Consider the following 17,460-nt stretch of genomic DNA (forward strand, 5'->3'; position numbering starts at 1 on the left):
TTGTAAGAAAGATAAAAGAGTATGAGAAATTAAAAGGTACTGGAAAGGTAAATTTGCAAGAAACTTATAAATGAAAGTAATTATGCGATAACGTATATTATGTGATTGATTATACGAAGCTTCACAATGATTTGTAAAAATCATTGTGGCGAGGGTGGCCCTCACTAGGGGTCGGTGAGGGTGGTCCTCGCCAGATTTAGCGAGGGTATCGAGGGCGACCCCCACCGGGGGCGGGCGGGGGTGGCCCTTGCCCGCCCAAGCAAGGGCGTCCATCACTTGGCATGGAAAAAAGAAAGGAAAAAAGGAAGAAAAAAGGAAAAAAGAAAAAATAATAAAAGGAAAAAAATATTAGGCAAAATATTAAAATATTATTAAAAATTATCCAGGTCGGCGATTTACGCCCAAGAGGACGACTGAATTGGTAAAAGGTGAAACGTTTAGGACTGAATAGACAAACTTAAAAGGTTTAAGACAAAATTGACAAAAATGTAAAAGGTTTAAAACTTTTTTGACAATTTTTCCGAGCCCACGCAAGCGAGACCGGGCCCGCTTGCCACCTTTTTGACATTTTATTATTTCTTTATCTCCCCGTGAATCGTATATTTGTAACAACAGCAACAGAATTTTCTCAATTCCAATCGAAAGAATTCCTGGATAATTTGATGCAAAGAACCAATAAATTCAGTCAATACAGATTCTATTCACAGGGAACATCACGATTTATCCAATTTCTCAATACTAAAGCAGACTAACACCTCAGAATTACCAAGTTAAAATAAAAATTGACCAAAAGAACAAGAACCCCCAAAAAACATGAAACTATTACCATGAACTGATACCGAGTCGAGCTAAAGCGAGCCGAGCGAGAGGGCAAGCTGAAGAGCTTGTTCTAGCTTGTGGAGGAGAAGAATAGAGAGCAAAGGGTTGCGAAGAGCTTGTTCTAGCTGCAAATTGGAATTGATTCCCGCAACGGATATGGACACGCGACAAACAACTGCATGAAAGATGTGAATCAGCTCGAGCAACATGCTCAGACACGCATATGATCTTGGCTAAGAATGCTTTAGTTATAATGATACCTGCTCCCTTGCACACTTTGCAATCAACCAAGCCTATTTCTTGCTTCATCTTTCCACTCTTGCAAAAAACACATTTTGTGCCACCTGCACATATCAGTGAACATAAATCATTTCAACCCTTTTCCCTTTGCAGCTTAACAAACTAAAGGTTATTCGTAGCTTCCTGACATATTCAACCCGTAAAACCTCAGGCTTACATAGGTATAACCAAGCACCAAATAGCAAAAAGAAGATCATTGCTTCCCCTTCCATTCGCCATAGGTATGTTGAGGCAATCACAGGGCAAGTGCAAAACATGGAATTGAAATTGTTAGCCATAGTGCTTTCAACATCAGACGTTAGAGGGGGAAGCCACAAATCAATGAACCAACTATTTCAATCATTCAAAGCAATTCAAGTCCAATTCGATCCCGTTAAGAAGAATTTCCTGACAAACCAAGCACAACAAATAAAGAAAGATTGTATATTGCCAGCGCAGCAATCACAAGGGACAGGATCGCCCTGCATCATCATCATCATCATCATCATCATCAAATCGGTTTCAACGCAATCCATTAGAACCCTAACGCTTTCCAAAAACCAACCACGACATGCCACACCACATTACCTTGAGACCGAGGAATAGAGAGAGCAATGGCCTCCAGAACGCTCACAGTGGCAAGAACGATTTGAGTGTCCAACATCCTATCGAGCCCGCCGAACAACAAGAGGGGATGGACGAGCAGGTCGCTGGCCGAGTGAAGCGACTTTCGCGACGAGAGAGTGGTGCGAGGGTGAAGGGAGGGTGGCGTGAAGGTGAATGAAGAGCAATAGGGCGATGGGAACGCGAGTCGCAGGCCACGAGAGGGCGAGGTGAGGGCAAGAGGGTTTTTCGAATGAAGAAACCTAGCAAGAAGTTAGGAAAATGAAAATTGTGGAAGATTTGGTGGGTGGGTTTTGTTGCTAATTAGCGACATATTTTGCGATGAATTACTTTTTGTCGCTAATTAGCGACGAAATTAACAATTCATCGCTAATTAGCGACGAATAACATCTTTCGTCGCTAAATTAGCGACAAATAAATGGATTCGTCGCTAATTTGAATATTTTCTTTTTTTATTTTTGTTCATATTCTATTAGCGACGAATACATTTTCCGTCGTTAAATTAGCGACGAACCACTTTTTCATCGCTAAATTGAATATTTTCTTTTTTTTTCATATTATATTAGCGACGAAACTAGTCTTTCATCGCTAAGCTAATTCATCGCTAATTCGAATATTTTCTTTTTTATTTTTATTTATATTCAATTAGTGACGAATACGTCTTTCGTCGCTAATTTAGCGACGAATAATTTCCTTCATTGCTAATTTAGCGATGAACTAGATTTTTCGTCGCTAAATTGAATATTTTCTTTTTTTTCATATTATATTAGCGACGAACTATTCTTTCGTCGCTAATTTAGCGACAAACTATTCTTTCGTCGCTAATTTAGCGACGAAAGAACAAATTCGTCACTAATTTGAATATTTTCTTTTTTATTTTTATTCATATTCAATTAGTGACGAATATGTATTTCGTCGCTAATTTAGCGACGAATAATTTCCTTCATTGCTAATTTAGCGACAAACTCGATTTCCGTCGCTAAATTGGCGACGAATGATTGTTTTGTCTCTAATTTAGTGACGAAATAGTTTATTCATCGCTATTCTTTTTTATTTTTATTCATCTTCTATTAGCTATGAATTTTTCTTTCGCCGCTAATTTAGCGACAAAAAATGAATTAATCTCTAAATTAAATATTTTCTTTTTTATTATTATTTATATTCCATTAGTGATGAATAAACTTTCCGTCTCTAAAGTAGCGACGAAGCACTTTTTCGTCGCTAAATTAAATATTTTATTTTTTATTTTTTCATATTATATTAGCGAAGAATTACTCTTTCGTCGGTAATTTGAATATTTTCTTTTTTATTTTTATTCATACTCAATTAGTGACGAATATTTCTTTCGTCGCCAAAATAGCGACGAATAATTGTTTTGTCGCTAATTTAGCGACGAACCCTTTTTTTCTTTGTTAATTTAGCGACGAAATAGTTTATTTGTCGCTATTCTTTTTTATTTTTATTCATATTCTATTAGCTACGAATTTTTCTTTCGTCGCTAATTTAGCGACGAACCCTATTTTTCATCACTAATTTGAATATTTTCTTTTTTTATTTTTATTCATATTCTTTTTTTCATATATTTTCAATCTCTTAATTAATTGAATTTTTATTTATTCTATTTATTATTAAATATTTTCTTTCAATTCTTATTTTTTTTAAAAAAATAGAATTCAAAATAATTTGAATTTGGAATTCTATCCTATTGGAAATTTCGTCGCTAAATGAACAACGAAAGATGGAAACAATCCGAAGCTTTTTAAAGACCTCATCCTTGCCTCGGAAAAAGATCTCATTCACTAACAAATTATTCATGCTCCATCTCACCAAGAACAAAACAACAAAGATCGGCCTCCGGAATGCATCAAAAGTAGATGTCACCATCTAAAGCTTTATAAAATGTATCGCCAGTGACCATCAGCATAGAAATAGAAATAAGCACAAGCACTATCTTATTATACAACAATATAGAAATCGACCAAGATAATTGGAAATAAATAATGATTTGTAATTAAGATCAATAACAGTAATGTAATTGAAAATGATTTGTAATTGGGAGCAAAGTCTAGAAACTATTTCAACCCAACACGAAACTCATCGGCCAATCCTCAATGTTTAGATAAGTTCTTATTATTATTCAAGCCCTATCTTTTTGCATTGTGCCTACATACTAATTAAAGATTTATAAAATATTAAAAATATCATATCTAATGCTTAATACTCTTAATTAAGACCACAAAATTCTAAAAATTAAATTATTTATGTGACAAGACAATTACTTTGAAATTGAAAAAAAATAACCATGTCAAAAACACTTACCAAAGTATTTGCTTGAATTATTTATAGTAGAACGTGGTTAATCTGATGAGTTTTATCGTTAATTGTATAAATTAATGAAGAAAAGATGTTAGTGGACTTTAGCGACAAAAAAAATCTGTAATTTAGCACGAAAATTTCTTTCGTCGCAAATTTTGCAACGAATTTTGCGACGAAATTGATTTTTGTCGCTAATTTAGCGATGACCTAGTTTTTCGTCGCTAAATTACAGAAGTTAGTTTACCGACAAATCAATTTTTCGTCACTAAATTAGCGATGAATCACTGTTTCGTCGCTAATTCAGCAACGAAAAAGTCGTTCGTCTCTAATTTCGTCGCAAATTAGCAACGGATTTGTTTTAGTCTCTATTTTCGTCGCCAATTTAGTGACGAATATATTTTCGTCACTATTTTCGCCGCCAATTAGCTACAAATATAGTTTCATTGTTATTTTCGTCGCTAATTAGCGACAAATTTTTTCGTCGCTATTTTCGTCACAAATAGCTATGAATTTTGTTTTCGTTGCTATTTTCGTCGTAAATTAGTGACGAATTTTTTTCGTCGCTAATTTTTTGTGGCTAAATTCTAATTTTTTTTGTAGTGTTTATATAGGAGGCTTGGCTGTGCCGACAGGCCACCCAACCATTCATCTATGTCTAGTTTAAACATGAACTTTGAAAAATGTTCAATATGAATCCTTGGAGATATATTCTTTTCAAAAAAAAAATTGGTTATCACGGCAAAATATATGCAAAATCTTGAGGATGTCTCATCTCTCTCTGGTACTTGCCCCGATGTTGTAGGATGCTTATGTTATACGTATCCATGGATAACGTGATTCAAGAAAGCAAATTATCAAATGACATATTCTTGTAATAAATGAAACAACCTGGCAAGATCGAAATTGTCTAATCGTTCAAGATTACGATAAGTCGATCGACAGGTATTGTTCTGACGCGCGGACGTAAACTATTCCAATTACAGATCGGCGTTGAGTAAAATAATTGAATGATGCGATTATATGCTATATAAAACAACAGCTTTTAAAGGCATTGTCTGACATAGTTGCGACGTTTTCTTTGGTTTATATTTGTAGTGCAGATAGCCACATCATGCATAATTGTACGAACATGTTCTTAATCATTCTCTCACGATCATAAGTATAATATTTAAAAAAACACCGTGCCAGATAGTCTGTTGGGTACATTGTAAGTATAGTCCCCAAGGAATTCAAAGTCTTCAATGGATGGCCGAGAATATGAGGAGGTCCTGTTATGGAAGACTGCTATATTATGGAAGATTGCTAAAGATTACATTCTGTTTAGTGTATCTCTAGGATTTACCTTTTACTTTTTTTGTTAGCATATTATCTAGTATATCTTTTGTAATTAACTGGAGAAATTTTGTAGATCTTCTCTTTCCCCTTTTTTCTAGTTTAGCAATATGTTATATATGTATATGTATTCTATGTCACATATATGAAAAATGAAGCAAATTACGCTTCTCACATGGTATCAGAGCACAAGAGCTTAAACACACCATACCCGCATTATTTACGATATGGCTTCAGAAGCTTCTACAAAGAATGTGATTGACCCTTCCTCACCATATTATCTCAACACCTCCGACAACCCCGGAAGCACACTTGTTTCATGTGTGCTGACCCGGGATAACTATGCAACATGGTCGAAGGCGACGAGACACGCATTGCGGGCGAAAAATAAACTCGGATTTATTGATGGATCGCTAGAGAAGCCGAATCCATCGGCACCTGAATTTAATGCCTGGGACATTTGTAATTCCATGATAATTTCATGGATTTTCAACTCCCTCGACAAGAATTTACAAGGAAGCATGGCGTATATAGAAGAAGCAAAGGTAATGTGGGACGAGTTGAAGGAGAGATTCTCTTAAGGTAACGGACCTCGCATACACGAGATCAAAACTGAGATTGGACTCCTACAACAACGAGGACTCTCGGTGGTGGAATATTACACCAAACTGAAGGTCTTATGGGACGAGCTTGATGACTATGATGACATCCCGGAATGTACCTGTGCTGCAGCCACGATGTATGCAAAAAGAAGGAGGTGGAGAAGATCCACCAGTTCCTTATGGGTCTTAATGCTGAGACCTATGGAAATGTTCGCTCTCAAATTCTCAATCTCGAGCCATTCCCATCCCTCGGTAAGATTTATTCTATGATCACGCAGGAGGAGCGTCAACGATTAATTGTTCGAGGGAGGGAAGAGAAGATCGAGGGTGCTGCTTTCTCGGTTGGAAAAGTAGGCCCAAAGAAAGTACTGTTCGGAAAACTGAAATGTGACCACTGTGGGAAGATTGGGCACGAGAAGAGTCATTGCTGGGAGTTGATTGGATATCCTCCGAATTGGGAGCCAAGGCGAGGTGGAAAGGGACACAAAGCAAATCCTCCCGCTGCTATACATTCTACACAGGCTAGCACTTCTAACCCTATTGCAGGTACTTATCGAGGAGATCCGAAGGGAACTCAGACAGCAACAATTAGCAACGATCAATATCAGCATTTGGTTAGTCTGCTTGCGGCAATTAAACCGCCCACTTTGAATGACCAACTTACCGGTAAGGTCTATTGGCCCAATGATATTTCCACAAATTGGATTATCGATAGTGGCGCTTCTGAACATATGATAGGGCAGCTTTTCCTTCTAAATCAATCGAGAAATATCACGGATGGATATCCTATACGAACTCATGACGGAAAAGTTACTCACGCCATCAAGAGAGGCGATGTTTATTTAAGCCCTAATTTTATTTTGCGGGATGTTCTATATGTCCCAAACTTTAAGTGCAATCTTATTTACGTCGGAAAATTGAGTTCGGATATGAATTGTTCGATAACGTTCTTCTCTTCTCGATGTGACATACGGGACCTACCCTCGAAGAGATCGATTGGAATGGGTAATCTTCGAGAAGGGGTTTATTATCTTGGACGTATGGGCACTCATTCGGCTTTTCCAACGGTCAAGGGACAGAGTATTGACATCCGGCATCAAAGAATGGGGCATCCATCACGGCAAGCTTTGAATTTGATCACCGGTATTGAAATAAATAAAGAAGGGGCTGATTTGTGTGATGTATGTTGTCGTGCAAAACAAACTCATTCTACATTTCCTTTAAGTGATAATAAGGCCAGTGGATGTTTTGATTTATTGCATTGTGATATTTGGGGGCCATATCGGACAGGATCTCTCTCCGGTGCACATTATTTTTTAACCATTGTCGATGATTATAGTCGAGCAGTATGGGTATATTTAATGAAGGAAAAATCAGAGACATGCAGAGTTTTTGTTAATTTTTATCATATGGTAAAAACCCAATTTGGTCGAGCAGTTAAAATGGTGCGGAGTGACAATGGCCGTGAATTTCTTTCTAATTCCATGAAAGATTTTTTTTTCAAAAGTGGAGTTATACATCAAACATCATGTCCCTACACACCACAACAGAATGGGAGAGTTGAAAGAAAACACCAACACATCCTCAATGTAGCATGGGCACTATGCTTCAAGCGAATTTACCAATTCGTTTTTGGGGTGAATGCATATTAACATCTGCTTATTTAATCAATTATACTCCAACTACATTATTATCCGGAAAAACTCCTTTTGAAATTTTGTTTGGGAAACCTCCTGATTATAGTCATTTGCGAGTTTTCAGTGCACTATGCTATGCTCACAAGCCATCAAAGGGCAGAGACAAATTTGAAGAAAGGGCAAGAAAATGCATATTTTTGGGATATCCGTACAGCACGAAGGGTTGGAAGGTTTTCGATTTGGAAACGGAAGAATTATCGGTATCTCGTGACGTTGTTTTCTATGAAGAAAATTTCCCATTTGCTCATAAACCTGTGCACGAGGATCAAGACTCTCTTCCTCTTTTGACACCAACTCATGTGGTGGGTCATATTGATGAGGGGTGGAATTAGAGGGGGCCATTTGGGCTCGTGGGCCCGGAACCGGCCTGTTGACCGGGCTCACGGTTCCAACCCGGAACCGGAACCGGCCCTCCCCCAAAAAAAAAAAAAAAAAAGGGCGGGCCCGGGGCGCGAGAGCCGTTGCGCTCTCTGGCCCCGCCCCCCCCTCCCTCCCTCCCCCCCGCGGGCCTCTGTGGGCCGTTGCCAACAAAGCAACGGCCATTTTGGCCGTTGCCAACCCAAAAAAAAATGAATTAAAAATAATTCTTACCTATAAATACATATGTTCCCCTTTCATTTTTGTCACAAATTCTCCGAACAATCTCTCGAATTCTTTCTGAAATTCTCTCAAATCGCTCAAATTCTCCCAATTCTCTCAATCCCGACTCAATTCTCTCAATCGGATTTCCGATCAATTCTCTCAAAAATGGCAAGTGGAAGCGGAAATGCCGACAAGGGCAAGATGACTATGGGAGATTCCGAGTATCCCATTCCTGAATATGATCCTCGTGAGTATGCATGTTGGGAAGACGACGACGATAATATCAACTATGTCCCGATTCCGAACGTCGAGCACATCCCAACACAAGAAAGTCTTCATCCTCCCACCGGTGTCGAAGAAACGTGAACGGCAAATGAGCCGGAACGGAAGGGCCGAGATAATACATCGGACTTATGGCTACACTTTGACAAGGTACGTGATGAAGTCGAAGGTAAGTATAATGTAAAATGTAAATATTGTTCGCAAACATATAAATTTACGAAAGGAGACGGCTACGGAACATTCCGTCGGCATTTGAAGAAAAAACATCCAACGCAAGCGGGGATCGACAATACGCAACAATAAATTTCCGGGTACGCCACTTCTAATCCTCATCCTTTATTTCGTTTCACTGAAGCACTTTATAAACAAATATTAGGTGAATATGTTGCCCTTGATCATGCTCCGTTTAATACTGGTGAAAATTTTAATATGAAATATTTGATAAATACTGCGTTGGTTCCGCAAGCGCCAACTATTCCAAAGAATACTCTTAAACGCGAAGTTTTTCATCTTTATAAGAAAGGAAAAAAATCTTTAGCAAAATTTTTTGCAGAATTCAATGGACGTGTGCATATAGGTAGCGATATTTGGAGTGATCCTTGGCAAATTCATTCTTATATGGGTGTCACGTGTCATTGGATAGGTGACGATTGGATGATTCAAAAAAGACTTATTGCATTCCGAGTTTTTGATGAAAGACATTCGGCTTATAATATTTATAGAATAATTAGGCAAGTTTTAGAAAAATATAATTTAATAAATAAAGTATTTTCAATTGGTTTTGATAATGCCGCCGCAAATACCGCTTCTATTCCCGAATTAGAAAATATTTGCAAACCCACTTTTGGCGGACAATTTTTTCACATTAGATGTGCTTGTCATGTTTTAAATTTATGTGTACAAGATGGTTTACGAACTATTGACACTTCTCTCGCCCCAATAAAAAGTGCAATTAAATTTTTATGGAGTCGTCCCCAATGTATGAAATCATGGGGAAAATTTTGTAAACAAAATGGGAGAAGGGCAAGAAGATTTCCAAAAGATATTCCGACTCGTTGGAATTCTACGTACGAGTTGCTTCGACAAACTTTTGAATATAAAGATTTATTATGTATGTTTATTTCACAAAATATTCCCGAAATTACTTTACTTCCTCAACATTGGGACGTTTGCAAGAAAATTTTAGATATTTTGAAAATTTTTAATGATGCTACTAAGACTTTATCCGGTATTTATTATCCTACAACGCATTTATTTTTAATAGAGTGTGTTAATATTGGTAGTGTTTTTAGTGAATATGAAAATGATACCGAATTAGGTCGAACTATTTTAGTAATGCGAGAAAAACGATTGCATTATTATTTACAAATTCCTCTTGTCTATTTAGTTGGTATTGTTTTTGATCCACATATTAAATTAGACGGTTTACAAGATTATTTGAATGTGTATTATCATGATTGTTTACATTTGGAAGATTCAATAGATATTTCAAATATATTAGAACATGTTAAAGAACCTATAGTAGCATTATATGGAGAATTTTGTAGTAGATATGGTTTAAGTGATTACGGATCTTTACAATCTACTGCCTCACGTAGCGAAGGTGGTAGTTCACTTAGTAGAGGGTATAATATGCTTAAGAGTAGGCAAAAAAAATAAAAAGGGGCAACAGGTAGTATTTCCGAATTAGAAAAATATTTAACCACTCAATTTGAGTTTCGTGATGCAGAACATAGTACAGATTTCGAAATCCTGGAGTGGTGGAAGAGTCACCAAATCGAGTATCCAGTTCTCGCTCTCATCGCTCGTCAAATATTAGCAACCCCTTCTTCAACGGTTGCGGTTGAACAAGCATTTAGTGCTGGAGGATTAATTTTGGACTCTTGCCGTTCAAGATTAAGTCCGGACTCTGTGGAAGCTCAAGCTTGTGTCGGCGATTGGACGAGGGCGAAATATCGACACCAAGAGTTAGATCGTGAACACGAATTTTTTAGCGATGATGTTGGAGATACCACCGCCACGGGTACCACAACGGGTAGCGACGATTGACGATGAGGTAAGTTGGGGTTCTCAAAGGTAAAAGAACTACATGGGCTTTGATTCTTCTATCCCCAAGAAGATATGTAGGCGCTTAATGATAATTCATTAAGTTCAAGCCCATTCCTTTTTTTTTCCCCCATATTTTATTACAATGTACAATTTAATTGTATTTTATAATTTATAATTTATTATATTTATTTTATTATTTATTATTTTAAAAATTATTATTAAAAAATAAAAAGGAATCGGAATGAACCGGCGGTTCCGAAGCGGAACCGGAACCGGACCGGAACCGCCAGTTCCGGTTCGGAACCGGAACCGGAAAAATGCACGGCCGGTTCCTCGACCGGAACCGGCGGTTCAACCGAACCGGCCGTGTATAGGTGGAATCAACCTCAGGGGGAGGAAGGCAAGGTTCCAAGTCAAGTTTGTAAAAAACTGGGCAAACAGGTGATACAAGATTGTGATAATGCAGTCCAAGTTGAAGAACAACCCGGTGAGTTGCTAGATGACCATATTTCGGTCCCAATTTGTCCTGTACGACGTAAAAGACAGCCAGCTCATCTGCAAGATTATGTGTGCCATATGCTCCACACGAAGGCCCCAACTCCTCAGCCCACTCCATCGATATCTTCAGGTACGGTCTATCCTATCGAGAAGTTTATTTCTTATGAACAATTTATCGAGCCTCATCGCTTTTTTTAGCTGCCGTTGATTCTGATATAGAGCCTAAGAGTTATACTGAAGCTATTAAAAATCCTTTGTGGAGAGAAGCAATGGCTGTAGAAATTAAAGCGTTAGAAGATAACAAAACTTGGACTTTAGCAACTTTACCGGAAGGTATGAAACCCATAGGATGCAAGTGGGTTTACAAAATCAAGCGTCGAGCTAATGGCAACATTGAGCGATATAAAGCTCGTCTAGTTGCAAAGGGATTCACCTAGATAGAGGGCGTGGACTTCCATAAAACCTTTGCGCCGGTGGCTAAACTAGTCACTGTACGTTGTCTTCTTGCAGTTGCATTGGCTCGTAATTGGGAGTTACATCGGATGGACGTTAACAATGCATTTCTCCATGGTGACTTGGATGAGGAAGTTTATATGAAGCTTCCACCAGGTTTCACGAAAAGGGGCATAGATCGCGTTTGTCGATCGCAAAAGTCCTTATATGGTCTTCGACGGGCATGTCGAAACCGGTTTTCAAAATTTTCTAATGCATTGAAGGAGTATGGTTTTACTCAATCATTAGCAGATTACTCGTTGTTCACATATTCTCATGGTGACACTTTTCTCATTGTGCTAGTATATGTTGATGATCTAATCTTGGCAGAAAATAATTCAATATAGTGCGCAGCGCTGAAACGGTACCTTGACAAGTGTTTTCATATCAAGGACCTAGGACAATTAAAGTATTTTCTAGGAATTGAAGTAACGCGGACGACTTCGGGGTTATTTTTATGCCAGAGAAAGTATGTTCTTGACATCCTATCGGAATGCGGCATGCTAGCGCCTAAACCGGCGACTACCTCGATGGAACAACAACACCGGTTAGCTACAGCTGTTGGACCCGCCTTGATAGATCCAAGTCGCTATCGGCGATTAGTGGGACGTCTACTCTATCTCACTATCACTCGGCCTGAATTATGTTATTCTGTCCACGTACTTTCCCGGTTCATGCGGGAACCAAAGGAGCAAGACCGGGAAGTAGCTACACGAGTTCTTCGATATCTTAAGCAAAACCCGGGACAACGAATTTTATTATCAATCCCAAATTCACTTCACTTGACCGCCTTTTGTGACTCTGATTGGGCAAGTTGCCCGATCACTCGGCGATCGGTTAGTGGTTACTTTGTCATGCTCGGTGGTTGTCCCTTATCTTGGAGAACAAAGAAGCGGACCATGGTTTCTCGGTCCTCTGTTGAAGCTGAATATCGCTCTATGGCGGTTGCGACCAGTGAACTAATTTGGTTACGCACTTTACTTGTCTCCCTTGGAGTATTGCATGACAAATCGATGAGTCTTTTTTGCGATAATCAAGCAGCTTTACACATCGCGGCAAACCCGGTGTTTCATGAAAGAACAAAGCACATCGAGATTGATTGTCACTTTGTTCGCGAATATGTACAATCGGGCGGTATTAGAACCGAGTACGTACCCACTGGACTTGAATTGGCGGACATTTTTACGAAGGCACCGAGTCGAAATCGATTTGAATTTCTTGTTAGCAAGCTGGGCATTCGTAACCTCCATGCGCCATCTTGAGGGGGAGTATTATGGAAGATTGCTATATTATGGAAGATTGCTAAAGATTACATTCTGTTTAGTGTATCTCTAGGATTTACCTTTTGCTTTTTTCTTAGCATATTATCTAGTATATCTTTTGTAATTAGCTGGAGACATTTTGTAGATCTTCTCTTTCCCCTTTTTTCTAGTTTAGCAATATGTTATATATGTATATGTATTCTATGTCAAACATATATGAAAAATGAAGCAGATTACGCTTCTCACGGGTCCAACCCTATTGTTGTGCCAGCTTTCATGCTAATCATTTAGGTTTTGTTAATACAATAGTTTTTGAGTGATTGTAAGAATAACAATATGTTGTAAGCCATTAACTTCTTAAAAGAGTGGACCGTACAATGATTTTCACTTAATTGTCATTTATTTTTTTGTGGTCCAAAACGGACCGTTAGTCTTATAGTCATCCAAATATTATTACATAGTAAATTTTCTTTCGTTTATCACCAATTGGAAGGCAAGTGAGAAAATCACCAAGGAGTTTCGCTGTTTGTGCCCTCGCATGCACTATAAAATAAGGCACCCAAGAGAGAGCTGGTAACGCAAGCTCAAGAGAACAAAATTACAAATGATGATGCAAAACTTCACTCTGGCATGTCTCGTTCTTTTTTCAGCTCCTTAGGTAGCTTTTGCTGTCAGCACTCCTGAGAATTTCAAGCAATGCCTATCTCGTCACTCCAAAAATAATCTACTCTTCGTATTCTTCTGTGTTGGACATTACCATACAGAACCTGCGCTTCTTGACTCCTTCCGCTCCGAAACCTTTATTCATCGTGACGCCTCTCCACATCTCCCACGTCCAAGCCGCCATCGTTTGCTCCCGACGGTACGGACTCCACATGAGGACCCGAAGCGGCAGTCACAACTATGAGGGCCTTTCATATTTGTCCAAAGTTCCGTTTGTCATTGTTGACATGGGGAATCTCCGATCGATCTCCGTGAATGCGGAGGCTAAAACTGCATGGGTCCAATCGGGGGCAACGGTCGGCGAGCTTTATTACAGGATCACTGAGAAGAGCAAAACCCTAGGCTTCCCAGCTGGTGTCTGCCCCATGGTCGGTGTAGGCGGGCACTTCAGCGGTGGAGGCTATGGCATGATGATGCGCAAATACGGCCTCGCTGCCGATAATGTAATCGACGCCCAGTTGGTCGATGCCCAAGGTCAGCTCTTGGATCGAGAATCAATGGGGGAAGATCTCTTCGGGGCGATCCGAGGCGGAGGAGGCGGCAGCTTTGGGGTGCTAGTGTCCTGGAAGGTCAAGCTCATCCCTGTACCGTCGACCGTGACCGTGTTCACTCTCCTGAGGACGTTGGAACAAAATGCGACGAAGCTCGTACACCAGTGGCAACTTGTCGCGAACAAGCTCCTTGAAGACCTATTCATACGGGTGATCTTGCAGAGCTACAACTCCGGTCCCAATGGGACGAGGACGATGCAAGCCATTTTCAATACCCTTTACCTGGGTGGGGTCGACTCGCTCCTGGAGGTGACAAGGAGCAGCTTCCCGGAGCTCAACGTCATGAGAGAGGACTGCACCGAGATGAGCTGGATTGAGTCGATCCTCTACTTCGCGGGGTTCCCAAGCGGAGAGCCCTTGGAAGTGTTGCTCAACAGGAGCTCCAACACCAAAGCATTCTTCAAGAACAAATCGGATTATGTGAAGGAGCCAATCCCCGAGAGTGGCTTAGAGGTTATGTGGGAGAAGTTCTTTGAGGAAGATGAAGGGGTGCCTATAATGATTTGGAATCCCTATGGCGGGAAAATGGCAGAAATTTCCGAATCTGCCATTCCCTTCCCTCATAGAGCTGGGGTTTTGTACAAGATCCAGCACAGAACGGCCTGGACCACTGGAGGCAACGAGGTTGCTCCAAAGCATGTGAGTTGGGTACTAAGCTTCTATAGTTGTATGGCGCAGTATGTGTCGAAATCGCCTCGAGAGGCCTACATCATCTCCAGGGATCTCGACATAGGAATGAACAACGTGAAAGGCGACACGAGTTATAAGCAAGCGAGCGCTTGGGGAAAGAAATACTTCAAGAACAATTTCGAAAGGTTGGTGTGTGTGAAGACCGCGATCGATCCCGACAACTTTTTCCGGCACCAGCAAAGTATTCCTCCATTTTTCATCTTAAAAGTGTTAGGATTTGGTGCACAATTACAACGAAGTAAAGCGTAAAAGTGAGAAAGAAAAATCGAGACACGAGATTTTATCTTAATTCACCCTTAAACTAGGGGCTAGGTCCAACGGAGGATTCCACTATAGTTAGCACCTTGTACCTCTCGGTATATCACTCAATTACAAGAGAAAAAAAGTATATATAACGTTTGTTTTTTTTTAATCCAACCCCAAACTACTACTGAAAAATTACGAGCTTAAATCGTAAAAGTTCAATGGTGTTCGGTGGCAATGCCCCCTTGAGACCCCGCCGAGACGGCTCCCCCTGACCTCCGCCCACTTAGAGTGGAGTTGGACGCACGTACTTTTCTGTCATTGGGAAGTATAAGCAACACCCCAACAAAATGGAAAGGAAGAATAGTTGAATTTAGGTGTGTTCATCGCAATAACAAGATGATACTTTGTAATTAATGGAACATTTGACAATGTCGATTTTGAGCTTTGTGCAGGTTATTTGTTAAACAATATGTAATTTTACTTTATATCTCTCATGCATGAACTTGGAGTGTCTTTTTTTACCATACCTAGCATCTATTACGATAATATTGGTACTACATATGTGACCGCTAATCTTGTTTTTCACTTCAAGATGAAACAACATTGCCATTGATTATCACTTTATTCGCAATATGGTTACCAAAGGTGCATTGCGAGTGAGTCACGTGTCTACTCATAATCAACTTGTGGATGCACTAACAAAGCCTCCTGGACGACAATGGTTTCTCCATTTAATGGACCAAGATCGGCATTCGTGATGGAATGCCTCTCTTATGGGGGCGTATTAACATCACTCAACAGCAAAACAACTACAAAACTTGCTCTCTAATCATATCAAGACCAGTCAATCAATTCTTATACTCTTGGCAAGTGTAGTGAGAGTTTTCAAAATTGACAAAGTCATTCTATCTAATTTTGCATATAGAATGTTTTCTTTCTATGTGTAAAAGCCATAGCTACAAAAGTTATTACATTACAATTATTCTAGCTAATGTCTTCCAAAAACTCATTAGCTCTCTTGTACTTTCAATATTTGTAAGAAACAAAGTGAAAGATCATCTTGTCCAATTTTTTGACTGGTTTCATCTCCAATCCAGACTCCATTGGTCCAACCATTGAAAGGGCTTTGAGATTGTGACGCTCGGGAAATTCGAAGTCTATATATTGCCCGAATTCAATAAAAAGGAAGAAAATTGAATTTTAGTCGGTGCAAATTTTGGACCGTAAGGAATTAAGTGACGAATTTTGGATGAGTCCCGAAATGTCGTTAGATTTCGATTGGGTCTCGAAATCGTGATAGCTGCGACTTAGGATTTTTAATCATCGCGCCTAGACTTTTTCCGGACCAAACCTAGCCCGTGAAAATCCAAATTTTATTCCGAACCGGTTGAGCCAAAAATCCAATCAGTCCCGATTTGTCAAATTACGAAACCGCCCTTAGAAATTATTCGTATGAGACAAAATCATTTAATTTGAAGAGACCAGTGGGCCCCACCTCAGTCCAATCAGCCCCCCCTCAGTCAAAGCCCAGTCAACATTTCTCTCTCTCTCCTCCCTCTCTTCTCACGACAGACTCTGCCTCCCCCTCCCTTTTTCTTCGTTTTTCTTCTTCTTTCTTCTTCGGTCTTCACTTTCGCACGACCACAGCCACCGCCATCACCTCTAGCTATCAGCCACCATTTGATCCGTCGCCCAAGACCATCACCACCACCGTCGCCGTCGCCGCAGCAGCACAGAAAGGCCGCGAGATAGCCTTACAGCCGGAGTCCCCTGTTTTTGCATCTACTACGGTTCTGTTCGGATTTCTGCTGTTGCTGCGGTTCTGGACCAACAGCACCACTTTAGCCACTACCTCAGGCCTCCACCAACTTCCAGCCACCACCCTTGACCGCCGGAAGTCGCCGCAAAAGTGCCGGAGAGCTTGAACAGCCTCAAATCCAAGTTTCTACTCTGTTTTCCCTGTTTCACGCCAGTTCTGTCTCTGCTGCTGTTGCTCGCTATTCCGTCCCCTACCGGCCAGCTCAGTCGGTCTCCGACGGCCCTCAGGCCTCCTTAGATCTCCACCATCGACCTCACGAAGCCTCGACGTCAGTGGAGTCCCAAGTAGCAGCCAAAACCACAATCGGCATCTGCTCTGTTTTCTGCCCTGCTCCCCTGCTTTCTGCCCACGCCAGCTGCAGCTTCTGTCCGCTGCTGTTCAGCCCCTCTCCGGCCACCACGAGCCACCGGCGACGTCCCCCGATACCCCCTCAGACCCCCCACCAGCCTTCCCGGTCAACGCCTCTACCATTCATCGCTCCAAGGAGCCAAGAACAGCCCCGGCCAGCCACCAATTCCCCTGTTTTTGGGCCTGGGCAGTTTCTGTTGGGCCTAATCCATGGCCTGCGAGTTGGGCTATAGCCCAAACTAATTTGGG

The 17,460-nt window shown here is 40.4% G+C and overlaps 2 protein-coding genes across 2 annotated transcripts in view; one reads left to right on the plus strand and one right to left on the minus strand.

Moving 5' to 3' along the window:
* Positions 1-17,460, minus strand: part of LOC115726033 (putative F-box protein At1g49610) — a 171,779-nt gene that overhangs the window by 13,376 nt on the left and 140,943 nt on the right. The window lies entirely within an intron of this gene.
* On the plus strand, positions 6,086-17,444 carry LOC115729777. Its single transcript, XM_048284791.1, is given in 7 exon segments — positions 6,086-6,518; positions 11,279-11,413; positions 11,591-11,715; positions 13,493-13,558; positions 13,560-15,036; positions 16,692-16,953; positions 17,018-17,444. Coding segments are annotated over 7 exon segments (2,925 nt in total).

Source organism: Rhodamnia argentea, chromosome 9 (genome assembly GCF_020921035.1).
Source record: "Rhodamnia argentea isolate NSW1041297 chromosome 9, ASM2092103v1, whole genome shotgun sequence".
Classification (NCBI taxonomy): domain Eukaryota; kingdom Viridiplantae; phylum Streptophyta; class Magnoliopsida; order Myrtales; family Myrtaceae; genus Rhodamnia; species Rhodamnia argentea.